The sequence below is a fragment of the Palaemon carinicauda genome, chromosome 5, assembly GCF_036898095.1.
Source record: "Palaemon carinicauda isolate YSFRI2023 chromosome 5, ASM3689809v2, whole genome shotgun sequence".
Taxonomy (NCBI): Eukaryota; Metazoa; Arthropoda; class Malacostraca; order Decapoda; family Palaemonidae; genus Palaemon; species Palaemon carinicauda.
The window spans coordinates 168,727,106-168,748,887 of record NC_090729.1 but is presented as its reverse complement, the minus strand read 5'-3'; the positions used below and the strand labels follow the sequence as shown (position 1 = coordinate 168,748,887).

The following is a 21,782-nucleotide window of genomic DNA, read 5'->3' as shown; positions in this document are numbered from 1 at the left end:
AGGGTGCCACAGCCCAACCTCCCACATTATCCACCACAGATGAAGCTTCATAATGCTGAATCCCCTACTGCTGCTACCTCCGCGGTCATCTAAGGCACCGGAGGAAGCAGCAGGGCCTACTGGAACTGCGTCACAATCGCTCGCCATTCATTCCTATTTCTATACACATATAGAATAACAAACAGAAATCTAATCGAATATTTCTTAATGAAGAGTATGAGTGGTATACGAACCTGTAAGTAATGTCCTTTCTGGTATTCGAAACAGCGAAGTAGAACCACTGCGTGTGACGGGATGTGTACATGTCTGCTCTCAAGTGCAGTTCGTAGTAGCACTCTGAAACTTGCACAGCCTGAGGCCCAGAAAATCAAATAATTAAGTAATCTATTACATAAATAAAAGATTTAGGATGAACACAACCGTAGTAAAATAACAAAGATGAAGAACAAAGAAAATTAACAAATAAGCACACAAAAATGAGAACGATGTTTGCATAATTATTCTTCAATATTATAGCAACAACACAAGAGTAAGCTTTGATATCTATTTCAATTTAATCTATTTAACCGCCTTTAAAAGATAATGATATAAAAAAAGTTAACAGGAGAGAAGAGAGAGAGAGAGAGATGAGAGAGAGAGAGAGAAGAGAGAGAGAGAGAGAGAGAGAGAGAGAGAGAGAGAGAGAGAGAGAGAGAGAGAGAGAGTCTGTTATCCTACCTTGCCCAAATTTCCGCACTCGAACCTCGACTCGAACTGCAAGGTCGTATCATTTTCGTCTTCCAGCGGAGGACGGACATCTTCGTTTAGGAACTTGTTACCTCCCACGCACGATCGGGAAAACTGCAAAAATATTCAATAACAAGAATCTTAAATATGCAGAATGTGTTTTACAGTAGACGTCAAAAGTGAAGCTACAAACTTGAGAAGATTTCGTTTGAAATTCACTACGTGGGAACTAAAACACGTAGCAAAAAATTATTGAACTGATATTGACCCTTTACTGGGGAAATATCTTCTGTGGTTCTACAGATAATCACTGATATGTATCATAAGATAAAGATGATGACAATAATTGGAACAAAATATATCAACATATATTAGCAACTCCACTAAAGTTTCTAAAAAATTAAAATGAATTCAGAAATTTGCAGCTTCACTTTTGACGCACTTACTTTACCATTCTAGCGGCATTTATATATTTATTTCAGTAGCTCTAAGTGAAGTACCTTTTATTCTTTATTTACAACGAATAATATCGGTGTCAATGACCTTTGATGTCATGATGCCAGAAAACTTAAAATCAACCTCAATCAATTATAATTTCTATAGCTAAAGATTCACTCAGAGATTCCCTAGGCGAATCTTCTTTAATTACTTAAGCACGCCACATATAATTAAATAAATTTTAATGTAAATTTATGTAATTATACGCGATGGAAATTTACCAAAACGATTATTTGTCTCATTAGCTCGTTTTCTGGCATTTTCGTCATCTTTTTAGCTCAACAGGCTACGCAATATCTCTATTTTCTCCTTTCTTGAAATACATTTTTCTAAATATCTTATTTTGAAGTCGCATAAGTTCGAGTGAACCCATATTAAAGAACAAGTGATATTTTAATCTTGCCACTGATTTTCTGGAATAAATCCTATTTGGTTTAATTTCAGCTGCAAATTGCTAATCACTGCCTGAGAATGTGATTGTGACACTACTCAAGCTTTCCTTATTTGATAGACTACCTACTTTAAAGGACAAAAAATAATCCTAAAAATAGGCAGGAAGCTACGGTAGGAAGCTAAAAGAAATATATGAGTTTTCCACTCTTGTGATAACACTGAATGAAATTATTGCAAAACAATATTTTTCTTATATAGTTCTTCAGAGAAACAAATGAACACAAATTTCACTCATGAAGATATTTATACTGTCAAATTTTTGAATGGTATTTTGTCCTTTGAAAGAAAAAGTCAATTATGCAATTTTGGACAACTTCAAATTTTTCGTGTCTAATACAGTATTATTGGATTTAGATAAAAAATTATTTTCATTCGAATTCACGAGTCTAATTCCTAAATTAGACTCGTAAATTTGAATGAGAATACTTTCATATAAATCCAATAATACTGCATTAGACACGAAATTTGTTTACGTTGTTCAAAATTGCGCAAAATCATCCAATATCTGATTTTCCTAAATAACATAAATAATCTAAAACTAATTTTCAAATTGAGTTACAACCCAACAGGACTAAAGGAAAATGAAATGCAGCTAATGATAAAAATACTCACGTAGTTGACAGAACTAGTAGGATAGTAGTGGTAAACTAAGCGACCTATTTCATCTCCTACGGGTTGCGGCCTAAGTTCAGTGCCACTCTGTTCGTAGAAAGCCTCTGGGTATATGGGCCAGTCTTCTATATGGTGGACTTTGTCTTGTATGACCTGAAATGAGAGAGGTTTTCCGCTGTCACAATATTTCCTCAGCTCCAAAGAAAATAGAAAGTGAAAATCCTTCTTACCATGATGAGTTTGATTCTATCTCTCTTATAAAGTATTTTCTCAAAGAAAAAAGATATAAATAAAAACAGGTTTTAACTTTCCTCAACTTAACATAATTGTGCTGCTATAGCATTTCAAAGGATGAAAGCGTAGCTGATACAATATTTTATTAATGCAGCAAATCTAGAATTTAAAAAAAAGGGGAAGGTGGATTAAAAAAGAGAGCGTAGCTGATACAATGTTTTCTTACTGCAGCAAATCTAGAAATAAAAAAAAAAAAGATGAAGGTGGATCCTATAATATCAAATGTCGAGTGAACGTAATAATGATATCAGAAACCAACAGTAAAAAAAAAAAAAATAAAATAAATAAATAAATAAAAAAAAAAAAACGCTAGGTAACATCAGCAAACAGCTGACAACGAGGTTGGCATTCTCAGAAGACGAGCCATTAAAAGTAGACACTTCCAGATTCTCCTCTTGGCGAAACCGCGTTTAATAATTATTTCGAAGGAAGGGATAATCCACACGTAAATGACATCAGAAGTAGAATTCGCAATTAGAGCTTTGCAGGAAAGATAATTGCCTGAGGAGATTAGCAAACGTGAAAATTTCCCCGATTACGATATGGGGGAGGAGGAGAGGTGAGAGGGGTTGTTCCATGACCTTCCTCAGTCCAGTATTACAACTTCCAGCGGGGTTGCGTGATTCCAGTGTGAATGCATTTGATATCGATGTATGTATATTAATAAGTTTCGTTTCCTTGTATATTTGCAGGAATTTTGACATGCTGTTTATTATACTTTTTTTTTCTTTAAGCATTTTGTATGCGTGAGTGTGTGTATTTGTCTGTTTGCTTTAGTTGTAGGAAGCTTATTGCCTTTATGAGCTTTAAAGATGTGTATTTGTGATCAATATCATTATTTTCATTTCCATTATCTAGTAATAATAATAATAATAATAATAATAATAATAATAATAATAATAATAATAATAATAATAATAATAATAATAACAATAATAAAATAAGCTGTATTAATGGCATTACCGTAAGACAAATTATAATAATAATAATAATAATAATAATAATAATAATAATAATAAAATAAGCTGTATTAATGGCATTACCATAAGGCAAATAATAATAATAATAATAATAATAATAATAATAATAATAATAATAAAATAAGCTGTATTAATGGCATTACCATAAGCAAATAATAATAATAATAATAATAATAATAATAATAATAATAATAATAATAATAAAGTAAGCTGTATTAATGGTATCACCATAAGCAAATAATAATAATAATAATAATAATAATAATAATAATAATAAAATAACCTGTATTAATGGCATTACCATAAGGCAAATAATAATAATAATAATAATAATAATAATCACAATAATAATAATAATAATAATAATAATAATAATAATAATAATAATAAAATAAGCTGTATTAATGGCATTACCATAAGGCAAATAATAATAATAATAATAATAATAATAATAATAATAATCACAATAATAATAATAATAATAATAATAACAATAATAAAATAAGCTGTATTAATGGCATTACCATAAGGCAAATAATAATAATAATAATAATAATAATAATAATAATAATAATAATAATAATAATAATAATAAAATAAGCTGTATTAATGGCATTACCATAAGGCAAATAATAATAATAATAATAATAATAATAATAAATAATAATAATAATAATAAAATAACCTGTATTAATGGCATTACCATAAGGCAAATAATAATAATAATAATAATAATAATAATAATAATAATAAAATAAGCTGTATTAATGGCATTACCATAAGGCAAACAATACTGATTAGCATTATCATTTTTTGAATCGGAAACAATCTCTCTTTCGGATGTTGTTAAAAAATATTCTCTTTCCTATTTTTCTTCGATCCGATACTCACTGTTAAGAGCACTGGGTTCTCGTGCCATTGAAAATCTGGATTTAAAATACGATTAACAGGGAAATTAGGTCACAACGATCGCCCCCTAATTATATTCGGATCTAGGTCAACCTTCACTGCACGTCTCGCATCAATCCGACAAACACGGGAATAGGCCACGAAAGATCACGCTTGTATCGGCAGTTTTTTTTTTTTTTTTTTCCAGGCCACACAAGGCACTAGATGCGTTGGAAGACTCAGACCTACATGGCTGAGGACTATTAAGCGCGAAGTAGATGATGAATGGAGAAGTATTGAATTAAAAGCTCAAGATAGAGACGACTGGCGAAATCTAACTGAGGCCCTTTGCGTTAATAGGCGTAGGAGGAGACGATGATGACTACTTCAACGGTTAATTTCATCTATCTAGATTTTGGCTCTCTCTCTCTCTCTCTCTCTCTCTCTCTCTCTCTCTCTCTCTCTCTCTCTCTCTCTTTCTTCTCCAAGTCTGTAGAGTACTAGAATAATTAATATTGTTTTCTGTACTTAAGTACACGTGTACTTCTTTAAGGTTTCTCTTTACTTGGGGGAATTTTCTTGAGTAAATCTCCTTGTGATACCTTCCGCCTTACAGACTTGTTTCGTTAAGAATTCGCACTTATTCTGAATTATCTTTATATGGTGGAACATAATGCATACCTATATACATTTTTTTCTAATGGCGAAATTCTGCCCGAAGCAGAATAGAATTTCTAATATCTCTAAACGATGGCCCCCTTTTAAGTACGCAGAATGAGAGTACAGTTGGACACAGAAGTCCCTGGTACATTTCAATCCAAAGAAGTGCACCCTGTCAAATCCTTACTTCGCGGCGAGTAACCAAACAGATAGTGTAGAGAGATGTGGCAGAGGTAATGGGTGGGGCTAAATACAAGAACTCTCCGCTCAGTAAGGGGTGTGGCTGGATGCACTTTTTAAGAGCCAGGTGTACCATGAATTCCTGTGTCCAACTGCACATTGTTCCCATTCGGGGACGGCATCACGTTCCTACGGTTCTGAACTAGTTAGTTACAAACTTTTTATTACATTAGTTTTCTTTCTGGTATAGTTTAGCAAAGGAGTCATTGATCTGTTCCAGTTTCACACCACTTTATGCCATGCTAAAGATTTTTGGAGGTAATGCCGAAGAGGAGGAGGAGAATCAAGAGATAATTAGTCTATAAATTGAATAATAAATTAGTTTTAAGCATCGTGTTCATATATTATGAAAATGACGAGGATGAATGAGACAGGAAAATTATTCTGATGCATTACTTTCAGACTCCTTAAGGGACATGCAAATAACCTGGTTAAGAATTTCCTTATTTAATCAACGAATTCTAATTACCCCCGGCTATCCTAGGGAAACAATTAAGAGGTATACGTAGGAAAAAAAGAATGTCGGCCTTAAGTCTGCAAAAGCAAACATTTCCACGCACTTCAAGATTTAAGAAAATTATTTTAAATATCCTAAAATATAATTTCTAATAAAGGCGTTGATCTGAATGCATTTATCAATTTTTTTCTGTATTTAGTATTTCTTATTTCTCTTGACATTACAATTTGTCCTTTATAATCTTGCATTTGATTTTGTCTCTAGGCTTTCAATTACGGAGTTTCCCGAGAGAAGACACAGCTAATCGCAAGTTACAGAACCTTCAAAGAGACACGCTAGCTACCCCCAGTAATAAATATTGTTCATTATACCTGACAAAGCAGGGAATTTCCAGAATTTACACCAGTCGCATGTAGCTTTACAAAGTTATGCCAGATAACTAATTCAATTATCGATTCCAATTACTGATGGGCGATTCTATTACTGAATATATAATCTCTTAACACGCCTTAATGGACAGCGGTCCAATTTGATTTACAAAATTATTGGAATGAATTTTCGAATTTGTTATAATGTCATCAGGATTTACAATCATACTAGAGCATGTGTGAAATATGATTTTAACTTTATACATTAAAAATGATAATGAAATTAAAACGAGATAGTAATTGCCTTTGATAATTCAAATTATTATAAAAAAAATAGAAGCTGTGATTCCGGAAATTTAGAATAAGATAAGGTAGCTATGATAAGGATTTAATGTCTGGCCACCAAAACTAGCAAAACGCCGAAAGGTGCTTCGATGTTGTCTTTTACGGAAGCAATGCATACGCATACACCCCCCCCCCCCACACACACATACACACACACATACACACACACACACACATTATATATATATATATATATATATATAGAGAGAGAGAGAGAGAGAGAGAGAGAGAGAGATGGAGAGAGAGAGAGAAGGAGAGAGGGAGAGGAGAGAGAGAGAGAGAGAATTGTTTGCATCAATTTATTGCACCCATTGGCGTCAGACCATTTGAGTACAAAGAAACAATATTATTATTTATATCTATATAGAAACTAGAATGGGCACCCGGTAGAGCGCATACCTTCACCTATAACATGTTGCATATTTCAAAATAGGATATTGAATTATGGACATTTTGGCACTAGTTTCGTACAATCATATAAAAATTGACCAAGATTCAACAATAAGATCGTGGCCAATCATACCTCCAAATTTCATGAGATTTGGTCATAAAGTTTTTTGAGTTTATGCGAATCATAATCACACAGACAGGCATACAAACAAATAAATACACAAACAAGGGTCATGGCATCACCATATCATGTTGTATATCACAAGATAGGCAATTGAATTATGCAGATTTTGGCACTAATTTCGTGCAAATCAGATAAAATTGCCCGACGATATAGCAAAAACACATTTTTACCTCATCATGGTCTTGACCTTTGACCCAAATCACCCCTTAAAATACTATAAAATTGTCCTTGGATCATGGCCAGTCATCCTACTAAAATTCATGAGATTCAGTCAAATTGTTTTTGATTTATGAGAATCACAAACACAGACATATAAACAAAGGCCTATGAAGTTCGCGAAGGTAATATGGAATACAAAATGAAATTTAGTTTGAATTCGTGAAGATGATAAATTTCTAGGCCTCGTTCCAGACTGGCAGCTAAATGAAGAGGGTTGTGTAATGAGAGAGAGAGAGAGAGAGAGAGTGAGAGAGAGAGAGAGATGGAGAGAGAGGAGAGAGAGAGAGAGAGGAGAGAGAGAGAGATTCTTACCTGGCATTCAACGGGCCATTTGATGTTTTGCTGAGCACAAGCTTCTCTCACGATCCCATAGAGGGTCTCTGGAGTGGGGCGGCGTGTTGGGACACGGGCTCTGAGGGGAAGATGAACTCTGCAGACGATAACATGAGTAGTTATCGTGGGGGCCGGGTTTATCTACCAATATGGCATCCTCTTTCCTCGGCTCCTGTAAACTCCCCATACCGTACACTGGAAGGAAACATGAAATACAGATTAAAATGTGATCACTTACTGTGGCGTGGTTAAGGGGGACGGGTGGGAAAGCTTTTTGAAAATGGGCCCCGAGACCTCTAAGAGAGAGGGGCCTCCCAAAGTAGGGTCATAAAACATAAGTATGTTAGTAAACACTTAAAATTACCAATAACTCACCAGGGGAAGGGGGTGGGGAGGGCCTCTTTACTAACTTAGCCCTCCCCCTCCCCCCCCACACACACACCCAGGCCTCAAATCTCTGCATACGTCCCTGACCTCGAGAAAATATATATAAAAACCTAAGAAGCAGTTCAATATAGATTAGAGGAAGAGCAATTCATAAGGTTTATTCGAATATAATATTCAATTCATAAAGACTTAGGATTTAAATTATGTTACACCTTACTTTATTTCCTGTTTTAGAAGTTCTACAAAGCCACAACGAGCCTTTTCTTACAAAGCCACAACGAGCCTTTTCTTACAAAGCCACAACGAGCCTTTTCTTACAGAGCCACAACGAGCCTTTTCTTACAAAGCCACAACGAGCCTTTTCTTACAACAGTATAGTTTCCTTGAATTCTCGTTTATATGTATGCTTTTAAACGCAAAATATTGCTATCTAATTTAGCAAAAACATCAAGTTAAATCTCTTAATGAGGAGACTATTGGATACTAGCGTACACGACCCGTCAAAAATGACGGCTAAATATTTAGAAAGATATTTATTTTACATACAGGCAAACACAGATTCATCCCCTTCCACCCCTTACCATTTCCTAACTACAACGTGGTAATTTCGGCCATTTGCGGGAGAAAGCTGTTTCCGATTGTACCTCTCCGAGCATTCCCTCTCACAAGGATATGACTACTCCCTCTCCTTCCTACCCAAGGGACGGGGAGAGAACGCGTGGTTATACTCTGGTAATGCCTCTGAATGTGACCAAAAAGAAATTATATATATATATATATATATATATATATATATATATATATATATATATATATATATATATATATATATATATATATATTTCTATCATTATCTATATATATATATATATATATATATATATATATATATATATATATATATATACATATATACATATATATATATATATATATATATATATATATATATATTTCTATCAGTATCTATATATATATATATATATATATATATATATATATATATATATATATATATATATATATATATATATATATATATATATATATATTTCTATCAGTATCTATATATATATATATATATATATATATATATATATATTTCTATCAGTATCTATCTATCTATCTATCTATATATATATATATATATATATATATATATATATATATATATATATATACACAGTATATATATAGCCAGGTACTTGCTCTTTATTATTTAGGGAAGATAACAGGCAAAACAGTACTGCTACTGCTTTATCAGGGAGGATTCTATATTAGATTAGCAGCCCATTAAAAGTTTATATAAGATACAACAGGACATTTTTTATTCACACAGAAAGAAGGAGGAAAAGACGGTGCAATGTAAAATATAAGGAAAATGTGGGGCAGATCCACATACTATTTCTGACGACGAATGTTGTACAACAATATGCATTCATTCTCTCATTAAAAAAAATGTGATGTTATCATTACAACTCAAAGATTGTGTTACTTTTGTCAAGTTTTAAAAAAGCTTTCGAAAATTTCTTAAAATAAACGAAGGCATTTACAATCAAACAGACGTTCTTTTACACACACACACACACACACACACACACACATATATATATATATATATATATATATATATATATATATATATATATATATATATATATATACATATATATATATATATATATATATATATATATATATATATATATATATATATATATATATACATACATATAATCGCAACGAGAATAAATGGTATAAAAAAAAACTATTAATCATTAGATCTCTAAATGCGTTACAAGAAATGTGAAATATAATGTTTACCCACAAAAAGTTTCCTGAAAAAAATATCCCCAAAAATCATATAACAAACGACCAATTTGTGTTTTGAAAAACACAAAGGTAAGTATTAATCAAATGTTACCAAATACGGAAATGTAAAAAAAAAATATCTATAATAATCATAATGAAAACTAAAAACAACATTCTAGCATATCCGGTCACATTGAAATAGACATTCGAAACATACTCAAAAGAGGTAACATCTAAAAGAAATAAAGCATACGCACTGAAGTGATAAATAATCTTATGACGTTACTGTATATCTAACAAATTAGAAAAAATAAATTGCAAAATAGTGTACCTGACCCATCAAAACTGACATCTAATATTTAGGTACATTTGCCCAGACACATACACGCACACACAGGTTCAACCCTTCCACTTTCTTAATAACAACACGCTAGTTTGAGCAGTTGTTTTCCCGATTGGTTATCGGTAAACGTGATAGGAATATATATATATATATATATATATATATATATATATATATATATATATATATATATATATATATATATATATATATATATATATACGTATGTATATACATGTATATATTTATAAATATATGTATATGTATATATATATAAATATATAAATACGTATATATAAATATATATATATATATATATATATATATATATATATATATATATATATATATATATATATATATATATGTGTGTGTGTGTGTATATATACAGTATATATATATATATGTATATATATATATATATATACACATATATATATACACACACACACACACACACATATAAATATATATATATATATATATATATATATATATATATATATATATATATATATATATATTTATAGTCATGGGCAAAAAACAAATGTACTTACAGAGTAAGTTTACATAAATATAAAAAAGTCAAACTAATTATATGTATGTTAGAGAGAGAGAGAGAGAGAGAGAGAGAGAGAGAGAGAGAGAGAGAGAGAGAGAGAGAGAGAGAGAGAGAGAGAGAGAGAGAGAGAGTGAGAATCAAGAAAACATCCACAAAATGAGGTCACCCCGAGATGAAGTTTAAACAGTTAAGGAGAAACTCTAATTTACAAATTCCTGGAACCGATTAAACCCAAGAGAATATTTTTATTTTCCTTTCCAGTCTTCATGACTCGCATAGAATGACGTCAGAAGTCTCGCGTGATTCATTTAAAAAAATTACGTCAATCAGAGATCTCATAGAGAGAGAGAGAGAGAGAGAGAGAGAGAGAGAGAGAGAGAGAGAGAGAGAGAGAGAGAGAGAGAGAGAGAGAGAGAGAGAGAGAGTCGCATTGATGACGGAAAATGATGGAATATGGATTCTCATATGATGGCTTTTTTATATTTAAACGGTTCGTATAATAGAAATAATCACGAAAAGATTAGGAAAAAGTTTAATTAGGGTGGAGAATCTTGTCATTTGTAGAAGGCTGGCCGTTTAGCAATCTCCCTACGCACGCACGCACACACACATCTATATATATATATATATATATATATATATATATATATATATATATATATATATATATATATATATATATATCTATATATATATATATATATAAGATTAGGAAAAGAGTTTAATTAGGGTGGAGAATATTGTCATTGGTAGAAGGCTGGCTGTTTAGCAATCTCCCTATGCACACACACACCCAACCACCTACACACACACATATATATGTATATATATACACACACACAGTATATAATATGTGTGCGTTTGTTTGTGTACATGAATGCTATCACGTATACTCCATAACCACGGGTTATAAATCCATTTTTTTTATGTCTGTTCCAGCTATGCGAAAATTTTCTGCTACGACTTGAATGACAGCTGTCAACCTAAAAGGGGGCTCGTATTCGAATCATTTCGTCACGAATACTTGTCAAGGAAGATAATAAGTTTTACTTAACATAGAGAGATGCCATGACAATGGAAAGATACTTTTCAAACTGATATGGATTAGAAGTGATTTGGGCAACTGTGGGTTATAATAAATACAATGATACTTTAATTCAATTATAAAGTGCAGGTTTATGAAGCTTCAACTAAATAAAGCGTGATTAAAATGGAAATTGTTATATGCTAAGCGAGTCTTACAGTAATTACTGTTGTTTAAAACATGGATAATAACACCGAAAGCAATGATTAGACCATAAGATATCCTGAATAAGCGACTTATAAAAATGTACGGGGAACATGATAATTAAAAGTATAATTTCCCTACTAAAAGAAAAGGTAAAAATTCTTCGGTAATTTGGAGGAATTTGAAACTCTTGATCTAAACCGCTTAGTAGATTTCGTTTTATTATAATTCACGATACGTTAAATTAGAGATTTTTTGTTACAAATCTTATATTACATAGAAATTTATACTATAATTTGGTATCTCATAAGCAATATAGAAAAAATGATGTGTGGTCATAAATTCTTTTGGTGATTTTGGAAACAAAAATGGAAAGCAACGGATACTTCAGGTAGTAACCGTGAGAAATATATATATATATATATATATATATATATATATATATATATATATATATATATATATATAAAAGGATACCTTAAGCAGTAGACACAGTGGTAGGAAGGGACTAGGGTCTTGTGGAATATATGAGTTCATTGCATAGGTACATACTTGGAATATCACTGTTTGAAAGACTGAAAAAGGATGAAATAAGAAAAATGGCAGGTGTAGTAAAGATTGCTGACATGACAAGAGTGTCACAACTGCGATGACGTAGGTACATGTTAAGGATGGATGGTGGGGAGGGAGTGAGGAGGGTTTGGGAGGAGCATGTAAGGGGGAGAAGTTAAAAGAGGAAGGCAGAGAATTAGATGGTGAGATAAGGTGAAGGATGATATGGAGAGAAGAGGTTTGGTGGAAGAGTATGCCTTTGATCGAAAGCATTGGGGAGGGCGCATCAGGCAACCGACCCCGTAATGTAGGGATAACGGTGGGGAAGAAGATACATGTCTACATGTATGAATATATACCGAGTAATTGCAATTAAACATACTTTATAAACAGTATCTAAGCCCAATTTAGGGGTTAATGATTATGATAATTATTTTTCCTCTGTTGCGTCATCGAAATTTCCTCTTTATAAATGGCCAATGTGTCATCACTAAAGGTCAAATGACTATCAACATTCATGTTTCTTTTAAGACCAGGCTTCAATTGAGCAACTGGACCATTGTCGGTCACTAGAAGCGGAAATAAAAACGATGGGAATCATTCGAAAGTTTCGGAAGGGAAAAGGAAGCAGGAACAGCGAAAGTTAAATAGATATGGAGAGAAGGGCGTTGGAATGAAAGATCGTAGCCAAGGAACGGATGGAGTGTAAAAAACGACGAACAAAAAGGGAGCAGTCTGCTAAGGTAGGGAAACTTTTAAAACAGAAAGGAAAGGAACAGTCTGTTTAAAAAGAGGATTTTTCGAAAGAAAAACAAAAGGAGCAATCTCTTCGGGTACGACGGACAAAAAGGAAGCAGCCTGCTAAGGTAGGGGAATTTTCCTAACAGAAACGAAAAGAACAGTCTGCTCAGAAAAAGGATTTTTCAAGAGAAAAACAAGGAGCAGCAATCTCTTTAGATGCGAAAATTTTCTAAATAAGAAAAAAAAAGCAATTTGTTTAGATGGGTGAATTTTCAAAAGAGATACAAAAGGAACAGTCTGTTAGAAAGAAGAAATTTCAAAACAGACACAAAAGGAACAGTCTGTTAGCATGGAGAGTTTTCAAAACAGACACAAAAACAGTAGTCTGGATAGAAGGTTTTATATTAAAAACAGACACAAAAGGAACAATTTGTTTGGATGTGTAGAAGGTGAAGTGAATGTTGCTATAAATGTTTTTGTGCATTCAAGTTCCCTTCATGATTCATAGGCAAAGAGAAAACTAATAAGGGTTATGGACGAACCTCTAGAGATTGTTAATGAATATACATACTTAAGACAAACAGGGTTTCCTCAGGACACGAGACTGAAATCAAAAGCATAAGCATGCGGTGGAGAAATTTTGGCAAACAAAATGAGATTATGAAAAGTAAAATACCACTTTCTCTACAAAGAAAAGTATTTAATCAGATCGTTCTAGCGGTAAGAAACTTGAAGCCTTACTAAAGCCTTAGAATATAAGGTTGTTACAACTCAAGGAGCTATGGAAAGAAATATTGATGGGAATACCAAGAAACAGAAAAGGAGTAACATGCATACGAAAGCAAACTAAAGTAGAGGATATCCAAATAACACGTAAAAACAAAGAAATGGACATGGACAGGACATGTGATGAGAATGATAGATAATAGATGGACAAGAAGAATAAAAGAATGGGTCCATGTAGACTGCAAACGAAGTAAGGGAAGGAAAAGACAATGGATTGACGAGCTAAGAAAATTTGCGGGAATAGAATGGCACGGAAAGACCTTAAACACACGAGTGGAGGGACATATCTGAGGCCTTTGTACTGCAGTGGCATAGCAACCGAACCGATGAGATATATATATATATATATATATATATATATATATATATATATATATATATATATATATATATATATATATATATATATATATATATATATATCCATACATATATATACATATGTAATAATTATATAATACATGTTTAAAACACATGACCTAATAGGTCACTGTGGAAGTAGAAGCTAGTGTGAGAAGTGCTGTAATACATATATATATATATATATATATATATATATATATATATATATATATATATATATATATATATATATACACACACACACACACATATATATATACACATATATCTTATATCTTTTATTTTTATCTTCAGTTCTAACCTCTCGAGGTCAAATATGAGGTCCATCCAGAAGGAGTGGACCTTGATGTTTACCTGCATCTCAAGCCAAGTTAATCCCCCAAGGTCATAGCTGTCCTTTACCTTGGGAGGGATGAATGAATTAAGCGGCCAAATGACCTTACCTGCTCACGAAGCCTTTGGACAGACAAGGGTAAGTCAAGATACTGGGCTTGTTTTACACACATACACACACACACACTGAAAATGTTGAGAAATTAACTGACTCATGTCTTGATTACCTCTGCTTCCTTCTTCCCCAATTAGGCTTAATTGGTTGCGTATACACACACACCCATATATATATATATATATATATATATATATATATATATATATATATAATATATATATATATATTATATATATATATATATGTGTGTGTGAATATATACACAAAGGTTTGTGTGTTTGCTTATGCATTATAAAGGTGCGTATATATATATATATATATATATATATATATATATATATATATATATATATATATATATATATATATACTGTATCTATATAAATATGTGTTGGTGTATATTACAAATGTTTATGCTTATATACATATGAATAATATATATATATATATATATATATATATATATATATATATATATTATATATATACATATACATATATACACACACACAAACGAGCAGCGATAGTATACCAATTATTCCTATTGTCCTAATTGGAGACGGGCGCCACCAAAGAAAACAAAGCAACAGCAACCCGTTCATTCTTCAACATTCGCAGCACGACAAATAGATATGAAAACAGACCGTCTAGACTAAGATCACGTTTCCTTAGTTTTAGTCTTATGTCGTAGTCCGTTCAAAAGTAGACAAAAGTAAACACGCCCATATCTTAACCATGACCATGTTGTGAAGAATAGGGTTTTCGACTGGGAGAATATCAAGTGATTCAATAATAACTATCAATCAAGAAGATTAAGATATATAATTTATGTAAAGAATATACAGATACCAGAAGAAACTTATTGTTATCATTATCATACAATCATCATTAAAAATAATCAATAATGTTACCAGTATTACCTTTATTATTATCATGATCATAATTATTATTATTACAATTATCATAATAATTTCCATTACTATGATTCTTATTATTACTCGTATAAAAACATGGATATTCATTTTGTATAGTTCAAATAGGCCATTAACACGTAAAATACAAATGCACGTAGGTAATACCTAAACAACAAATATAACAAAACAACAAATAAATAAATAGAGACAAAGCCATTCCTTTAAAAAAAAAATCCAGCCAGAGAAATCTTTGTTGGAGGCCAAGGCCAGACATTTTTATAAGTATATCAAAAAAGAAGAGTCTGTGGAGGTGCACTTATAGGAGTGAATGCAAAGTCGCAAAAAAAATAAACCACTTTTATACAGATGCACGAACACCATCACGCCATGTCCCGTGGGATGATACTTCAAGAACAAGGACATTTACATGCATTCGGAATGTGAACTCAAATGCGATGAAAAAGAGAAAAGTTGAAGCAATGGGACAATGGAAATACAGTCAGGTTATACTGTTTTATTCGTGGACTAGAAGGGAAAAATCAGTATGGAAAGACAACACAATGAAATCCACATATATTAATATATGTAGAGTTTATAACTACCTTATATTATAGAGCAAGCGTCTGGATATATATATATATATATATTATATATATATATATATATATATATATATTATATATATATATATATATATATATACATATATATATGTATATATATATATATATACAGTATATATATATATATATATATATATATATCTATATATATATATATATATTTCTGGTCACGCCCATCTCTCCCCGTCCCTTGGGTAAGGGGAGAAGGGCTAGTCATACCTTGGTGAGAGGGGGATGCGTGTGTATGCATATCTAACTTCTAAGCCATCATTTTTGACAGGTTACCTACACTAATACACATATATATACGGTGTGTGTAAATATATATATATATATATATATATATATATTATATATATATATATATATAAATATATATATATATAAATAAATATTTGTACGTTTGCATATGTAAACACACGTACACACACACACACACACACACACACACACACACACACCACATATATATAATATATATATATATATATATATATATATATATATATATATATATATATATATATATATATACATATATATATATATATATATATATATATATATATATATATATAATATACATATATATACATACATATAAATATATATACATATATATATATATATATATATATATATATATATATATATATATATATATATATATATATATATATACATATAAATTCCCAATTATTCCGTTTCTACCAAAAGAACCTACAAGACTTTGGATAAATAGTGTATATAGGTCTGCCATTATCTTTCTACCTATCACTCAAAACAAATTTTGTCCCCTTCCACAATCTTCTAAAGCCCATTAATCAAAACCAAGTTTACAAAAAAGGGAGGTTGGCACCAGAGAAAACAATGCAATAGATACTGCCACATTCATCCTTTAATAGGTGATTATATATATATATATATATATATATATATATATATATATATATATATATATATATGTGTGTGTGTGTGTGTGTCTGTGAGTGTATATATATAAATATATATATATATATATATATATATATATATATATATATATATATATATATATATATATATATATATATACATACATATATATATATATATATATGCGTGTGTGCCTTTACTTATTTTTTTCTTGTAAACATGCAAGTAAAGATTTGCTCATATTTCACATTATACATTCTTCAAAGAGATCCCCGTTCTTATGAACCTTATAACAAATCACTAAATATTTTCACTATATCCACTTGACATGCTAAAACAAAACACAGCAAAATATACACATTAAAAACAAGTAGTTTGACTACGGAACGGCAATGCATTCTCACTCCTGAAAGCCTTCAGCTCGATTATACGGCAAAGCTCCTACTGCCAATTAATCGAAATGAATCATGCAAAGCAGTACGTCGGGCAAGAGTTGCATTACCCCGTAGAGGAAAGTAACGCGTCTGCAATTGCAAGACATGGTTGAACGCAAGGTGTGGGCCCGAACTGTACATTGCGCGCACGCCAACACACGCACTACATAACAGGAAGGGGGAAGGGCAGGCGGGAGGTCGTCACGTCAGGGCAATTAATTCTTTCCTTTTGTCAATCAAATAGGGAGAGACATCACCTCGCTGAGAAACATTACGACTAACAGTACAACGTCCAGTCAATGTCTCTTGGGTAGAATTTTGGAGGCAGTGTTTTTTCCCCCCCTGCAGAGTTACGACTGGATTGACGGGTGTGTTATTCCATGTTAAGTCTATCGATTCTGGAACCAGGATCACCGCTGGTTATGGTCTGAGGTATTCATTCATTCCAAGTCAAAACAGGAATATAACAAAGCCCTATTATTGGGGGTACACGCGTTCCCTTCACTTCCCTCTCATCTTGCTAGATTCAAATTGGCGAGAGGATAGGGATTCGAATCTTTTTTTCTTCTGTTATGGTTCTCCCCTCGAAACCCGACTCGAACCTCGAACCGGACTTTGGGAGAAGCGATACGGGTATGGCCACGTCCGGAGTCCCAACAACACTATCGACGCCGAGGACACAATTCCCTTTCTGGACTCGACCTCTCGAGAAGAAAAAGAAAGAAGAGGGTATAAAGTTGCCAAATGCCTTCACCCAAATCTGCTGCCGAAAGAAAAAGGAGGGGAAATCCATCCGCCAGAAGTTAATTCTATAATAACTTAAACATTTCCCATTTCCCCTCTAATCTCCAGACGATCCGGAGATCGTGAAACCTAGCAATCACGGAAATAATGTGTGTTTTCTTTGCAATTCCATCGATGGCCATGTAAACTCAGTCCACAATGCCGAGATAAACAGTTCGGATGTCTCTTGAATTCCTAATTTCATATAATTTCCAATAAATGAGGTAAAATTGACGAAACTAAATGGAGAGAGAGAGAGAGAGAGAGAGAGAGAGAGAGAGAGAGAGAGAGAGAGAGAGAGAGAGGGGGGCAGAAAAGGTTTCATGTGGAATTTGCGACCTGACTTAAATGGCTACTATGAAGACAATTAGGAGATAAACTGAACTATAATCATGATTTTCAAATGCACGGCAGTCTCTCTCTCTCTCTCTCTCTCTCTCTCTCTCTCTCTCTCTCTCTCTCTCTCTCTCTACACACACACACACACACACATATATATATATATATAAATTTATATATACACACATATAAATCTCTCTCTCTCTCTCTCTCTCTCTCTCTCTCTCTCTCTCTCTCTCTCTCTCTCTCTCTCTCTCTCTCTCTCTCATTATATATATATATATATACATATATATATATATATATATATATATATATATATATATATATATATATATATATATATATATATATATATATATATACAGTATATATATATATATATATATATATATATATATATATATATATATATATATACACACATGTATATACATACATACATACATATATATATATAATATATATATATATATATATATATATATATATATATATATATATATATATATATATATATATATATATATATATATATGTCTGTACGAACGTATATACTGTACAGTATAGTTAAGCAAGTAGCCTATTGTACACGGGAAGTTCTTTTCGCATAACAGTTCAGTGACGTATGAACTTTTTGCATTTAATAAAACTTAAAAGCCGTCAACATATTAACACAATACTTTTTAAATACTGACATGATATGAGAAATAGTTAAGACCTCAAGACCCTCATCGCCTTTCCCCGATCTGTTATCCGTCATGGTCTCTCCCTCTCCCTCTCTTTCTCATTCTCACTCTCTCTTTCTCTCTCTCGCGTTGGAGAACTAACACGCAAACTTCCAGCTGTTAGGGGGAAGAAACCTTTAGAACTACAGCCCTCCACGTTCGTTGGACACAAGGAACGAACGAAGTCTTCAACCACCAGAAGAACATTTGGTTGTTCTTCTCTAACCTCCTCTTGTTCTTGTTCTGTAAATTCTAGTCATGTACGTCTTCATATCCAACAATTAATGAATAGTCACAATCTCTGGTTAGATGAGAATTTCCAAGTAGAACTATGGTCACTTTGTATGGCACTGTAATGTAGGGTCGAAGTCTTCTATTATAACAGAAGATAATTGTTTTTGTATGGCCTACAATGGATGATTGTTTTCTTCTCTATAACTACAACGGGTCATTTAATCTATTAAAATAAGCAGCAATTCTAATTTCATAATAACATACGATTTTTCTTTTATTACCACAACCGGTCATTTCTTCTTTTATAACAACAGGGAATCTTTTCTTCTGCCATCACAACGGCCAGTTATTTATCCTTGTTACAATATTCCTCAATGTGATAAACTTCCACCTTATATCTAATTGCCATTTCCAAAGGCAAACTGGATATATCGGCTTTAGAAGTATAGATTTGTCAATGATAACATTTAAATAAAAGCATCAAAATATTATCTTGATATCACTAAAAAAAATCTCAAATAATTTACAACAGAAGTCCAGAGGCTTTGCGCATAATCCAGGGTTGAAAAAACAAACATGTTTCTAACTTCAGAGTTCCACGAAAATCAAAGACTTCAGCAGTCCATGAGCAAAGAGACCATTACAAACCTCACTTGAAGGGGCAAAAAATTTGCATTTTCAACATTTGATTTCGTATAATCATTGAGTAAAATAACCATTCTACCCAAGGGGGAAAAATTGTCGTCAGTGGCAGGACTGCTGTAATAGATTGTGGAGATCGTTAACCGGACTGAGTAATCCTTTGCTAGATAATTTTGCAGGATACTGAATTCACTTACTCCTGCGTTCCACGACCGAATTGACCCTTCTCTTCTAGAGGCACATTTGTTTTAAACGTTATACTGACCTTAATACACTTCATTTTTTCTTATTACTGACCTTAACGCATTTTGTATCTCATCTTTTTTAAAAGATATTTATCATATATACCTTATTCGTCTCTATTACCTTCCCGCACTGGGCTACTTCCCTTGTTGGAGCCCTTGGGCTTCTAGCATCCAGCTTTTCCAACAAGGGTTGTAACTTGGTTAGTAATAATAATAATAATGGACTTCTATACACGATCTTGGATTTTCTTTGACGTTAGATGAATTAGATTAATTATGATTTCTATTTATGGACACACCCGATTCATGCGTTGCCACAAATTCGAGGTTAATAGCTTTTCCTCATAATATTTTGTGCCATTATCATGCGCAGAACTAATCAATAGTAGCCATTCATTCAGCCTAACTCTCTCTCTCTCTCTCTCTCTCTCTCTCTCTCTCTCTCTCTCTCTCTCTCTCTCTCTCTCTCTCTCTCTCTCTCTCTCTCATTTCAAGTTTTGGAGAAAATATGGGTATTCTTTTCCTTTTTCATTTATTCTATTCACTGAAGTACTGTTTCGACAAAACTATGCCTTTATCAAGTGAGTACTAGTTAACATAGGTTTACAATTCCTTTTATATATGGGGTCCTACACAAATTATTTATACATACATACACACACATACATACATACATATATATATATATATATATATATATATATATATATATATATATATATATATATATATATATATACCTGTATATATTTGTATGTATATATATATATATATATATATATATATATATATATATATATATATATATATATATATATATATACACACACAGTATATATATAGACATATAGATAGATCGATAAGAGAAAATATGGTATACCGACTTTCTGTCTTAGCAAGGAACCTCGTGAGGAGATTGCATAAAAAAAAATCGAAGTGTAACTAAATTCCCGATTCTTCTGTAAAGATAAGACGATCATCTACCACTTCATTTATGAAAATGTCATTACTGTAATGTTTATTGTTTTTTTATCAAAACCTGTATCGAAATGA

At 32.0% G+C, this 21,782-nt stretch overlaps 2 protein-coding genes across 5 annotated transcripts in view; one reads left to right on the top strand and one right to left on the bottom strand.

Moving 5' to 3' along the window:
* LOC137641600 (cytosolic carboxypeptidase 2-like) overlaps positions 1-7,834 on the bottom strand; it is a 50,990-nt gene extending 43,156 nt beyond the window's left edge. Inside the window, 5 exon segments of the mRNA XM_068374317.1 lie at positions 234-352; positions 718-840; positions 2,290-2,442; positions 7,627-7,689; positions 7,691-7,834. Of these exon segments, the coding sequence (XP_068230418.1) occupies positions 234-352; positions 718-840; positions 2,290-2,442; positions 7,627-7,689; positions 7,691-7,834 (602 nt within the window).
* LOC137641601 (cytosolic carboxypeptidase 2-like) overlaps positions 1-21,782 on the top strand; it is a 306,984-nt gene that overhangs the window by 238,266 nt on the left and 46,936 nt on the right. The window lies entirely within an intron of this gene.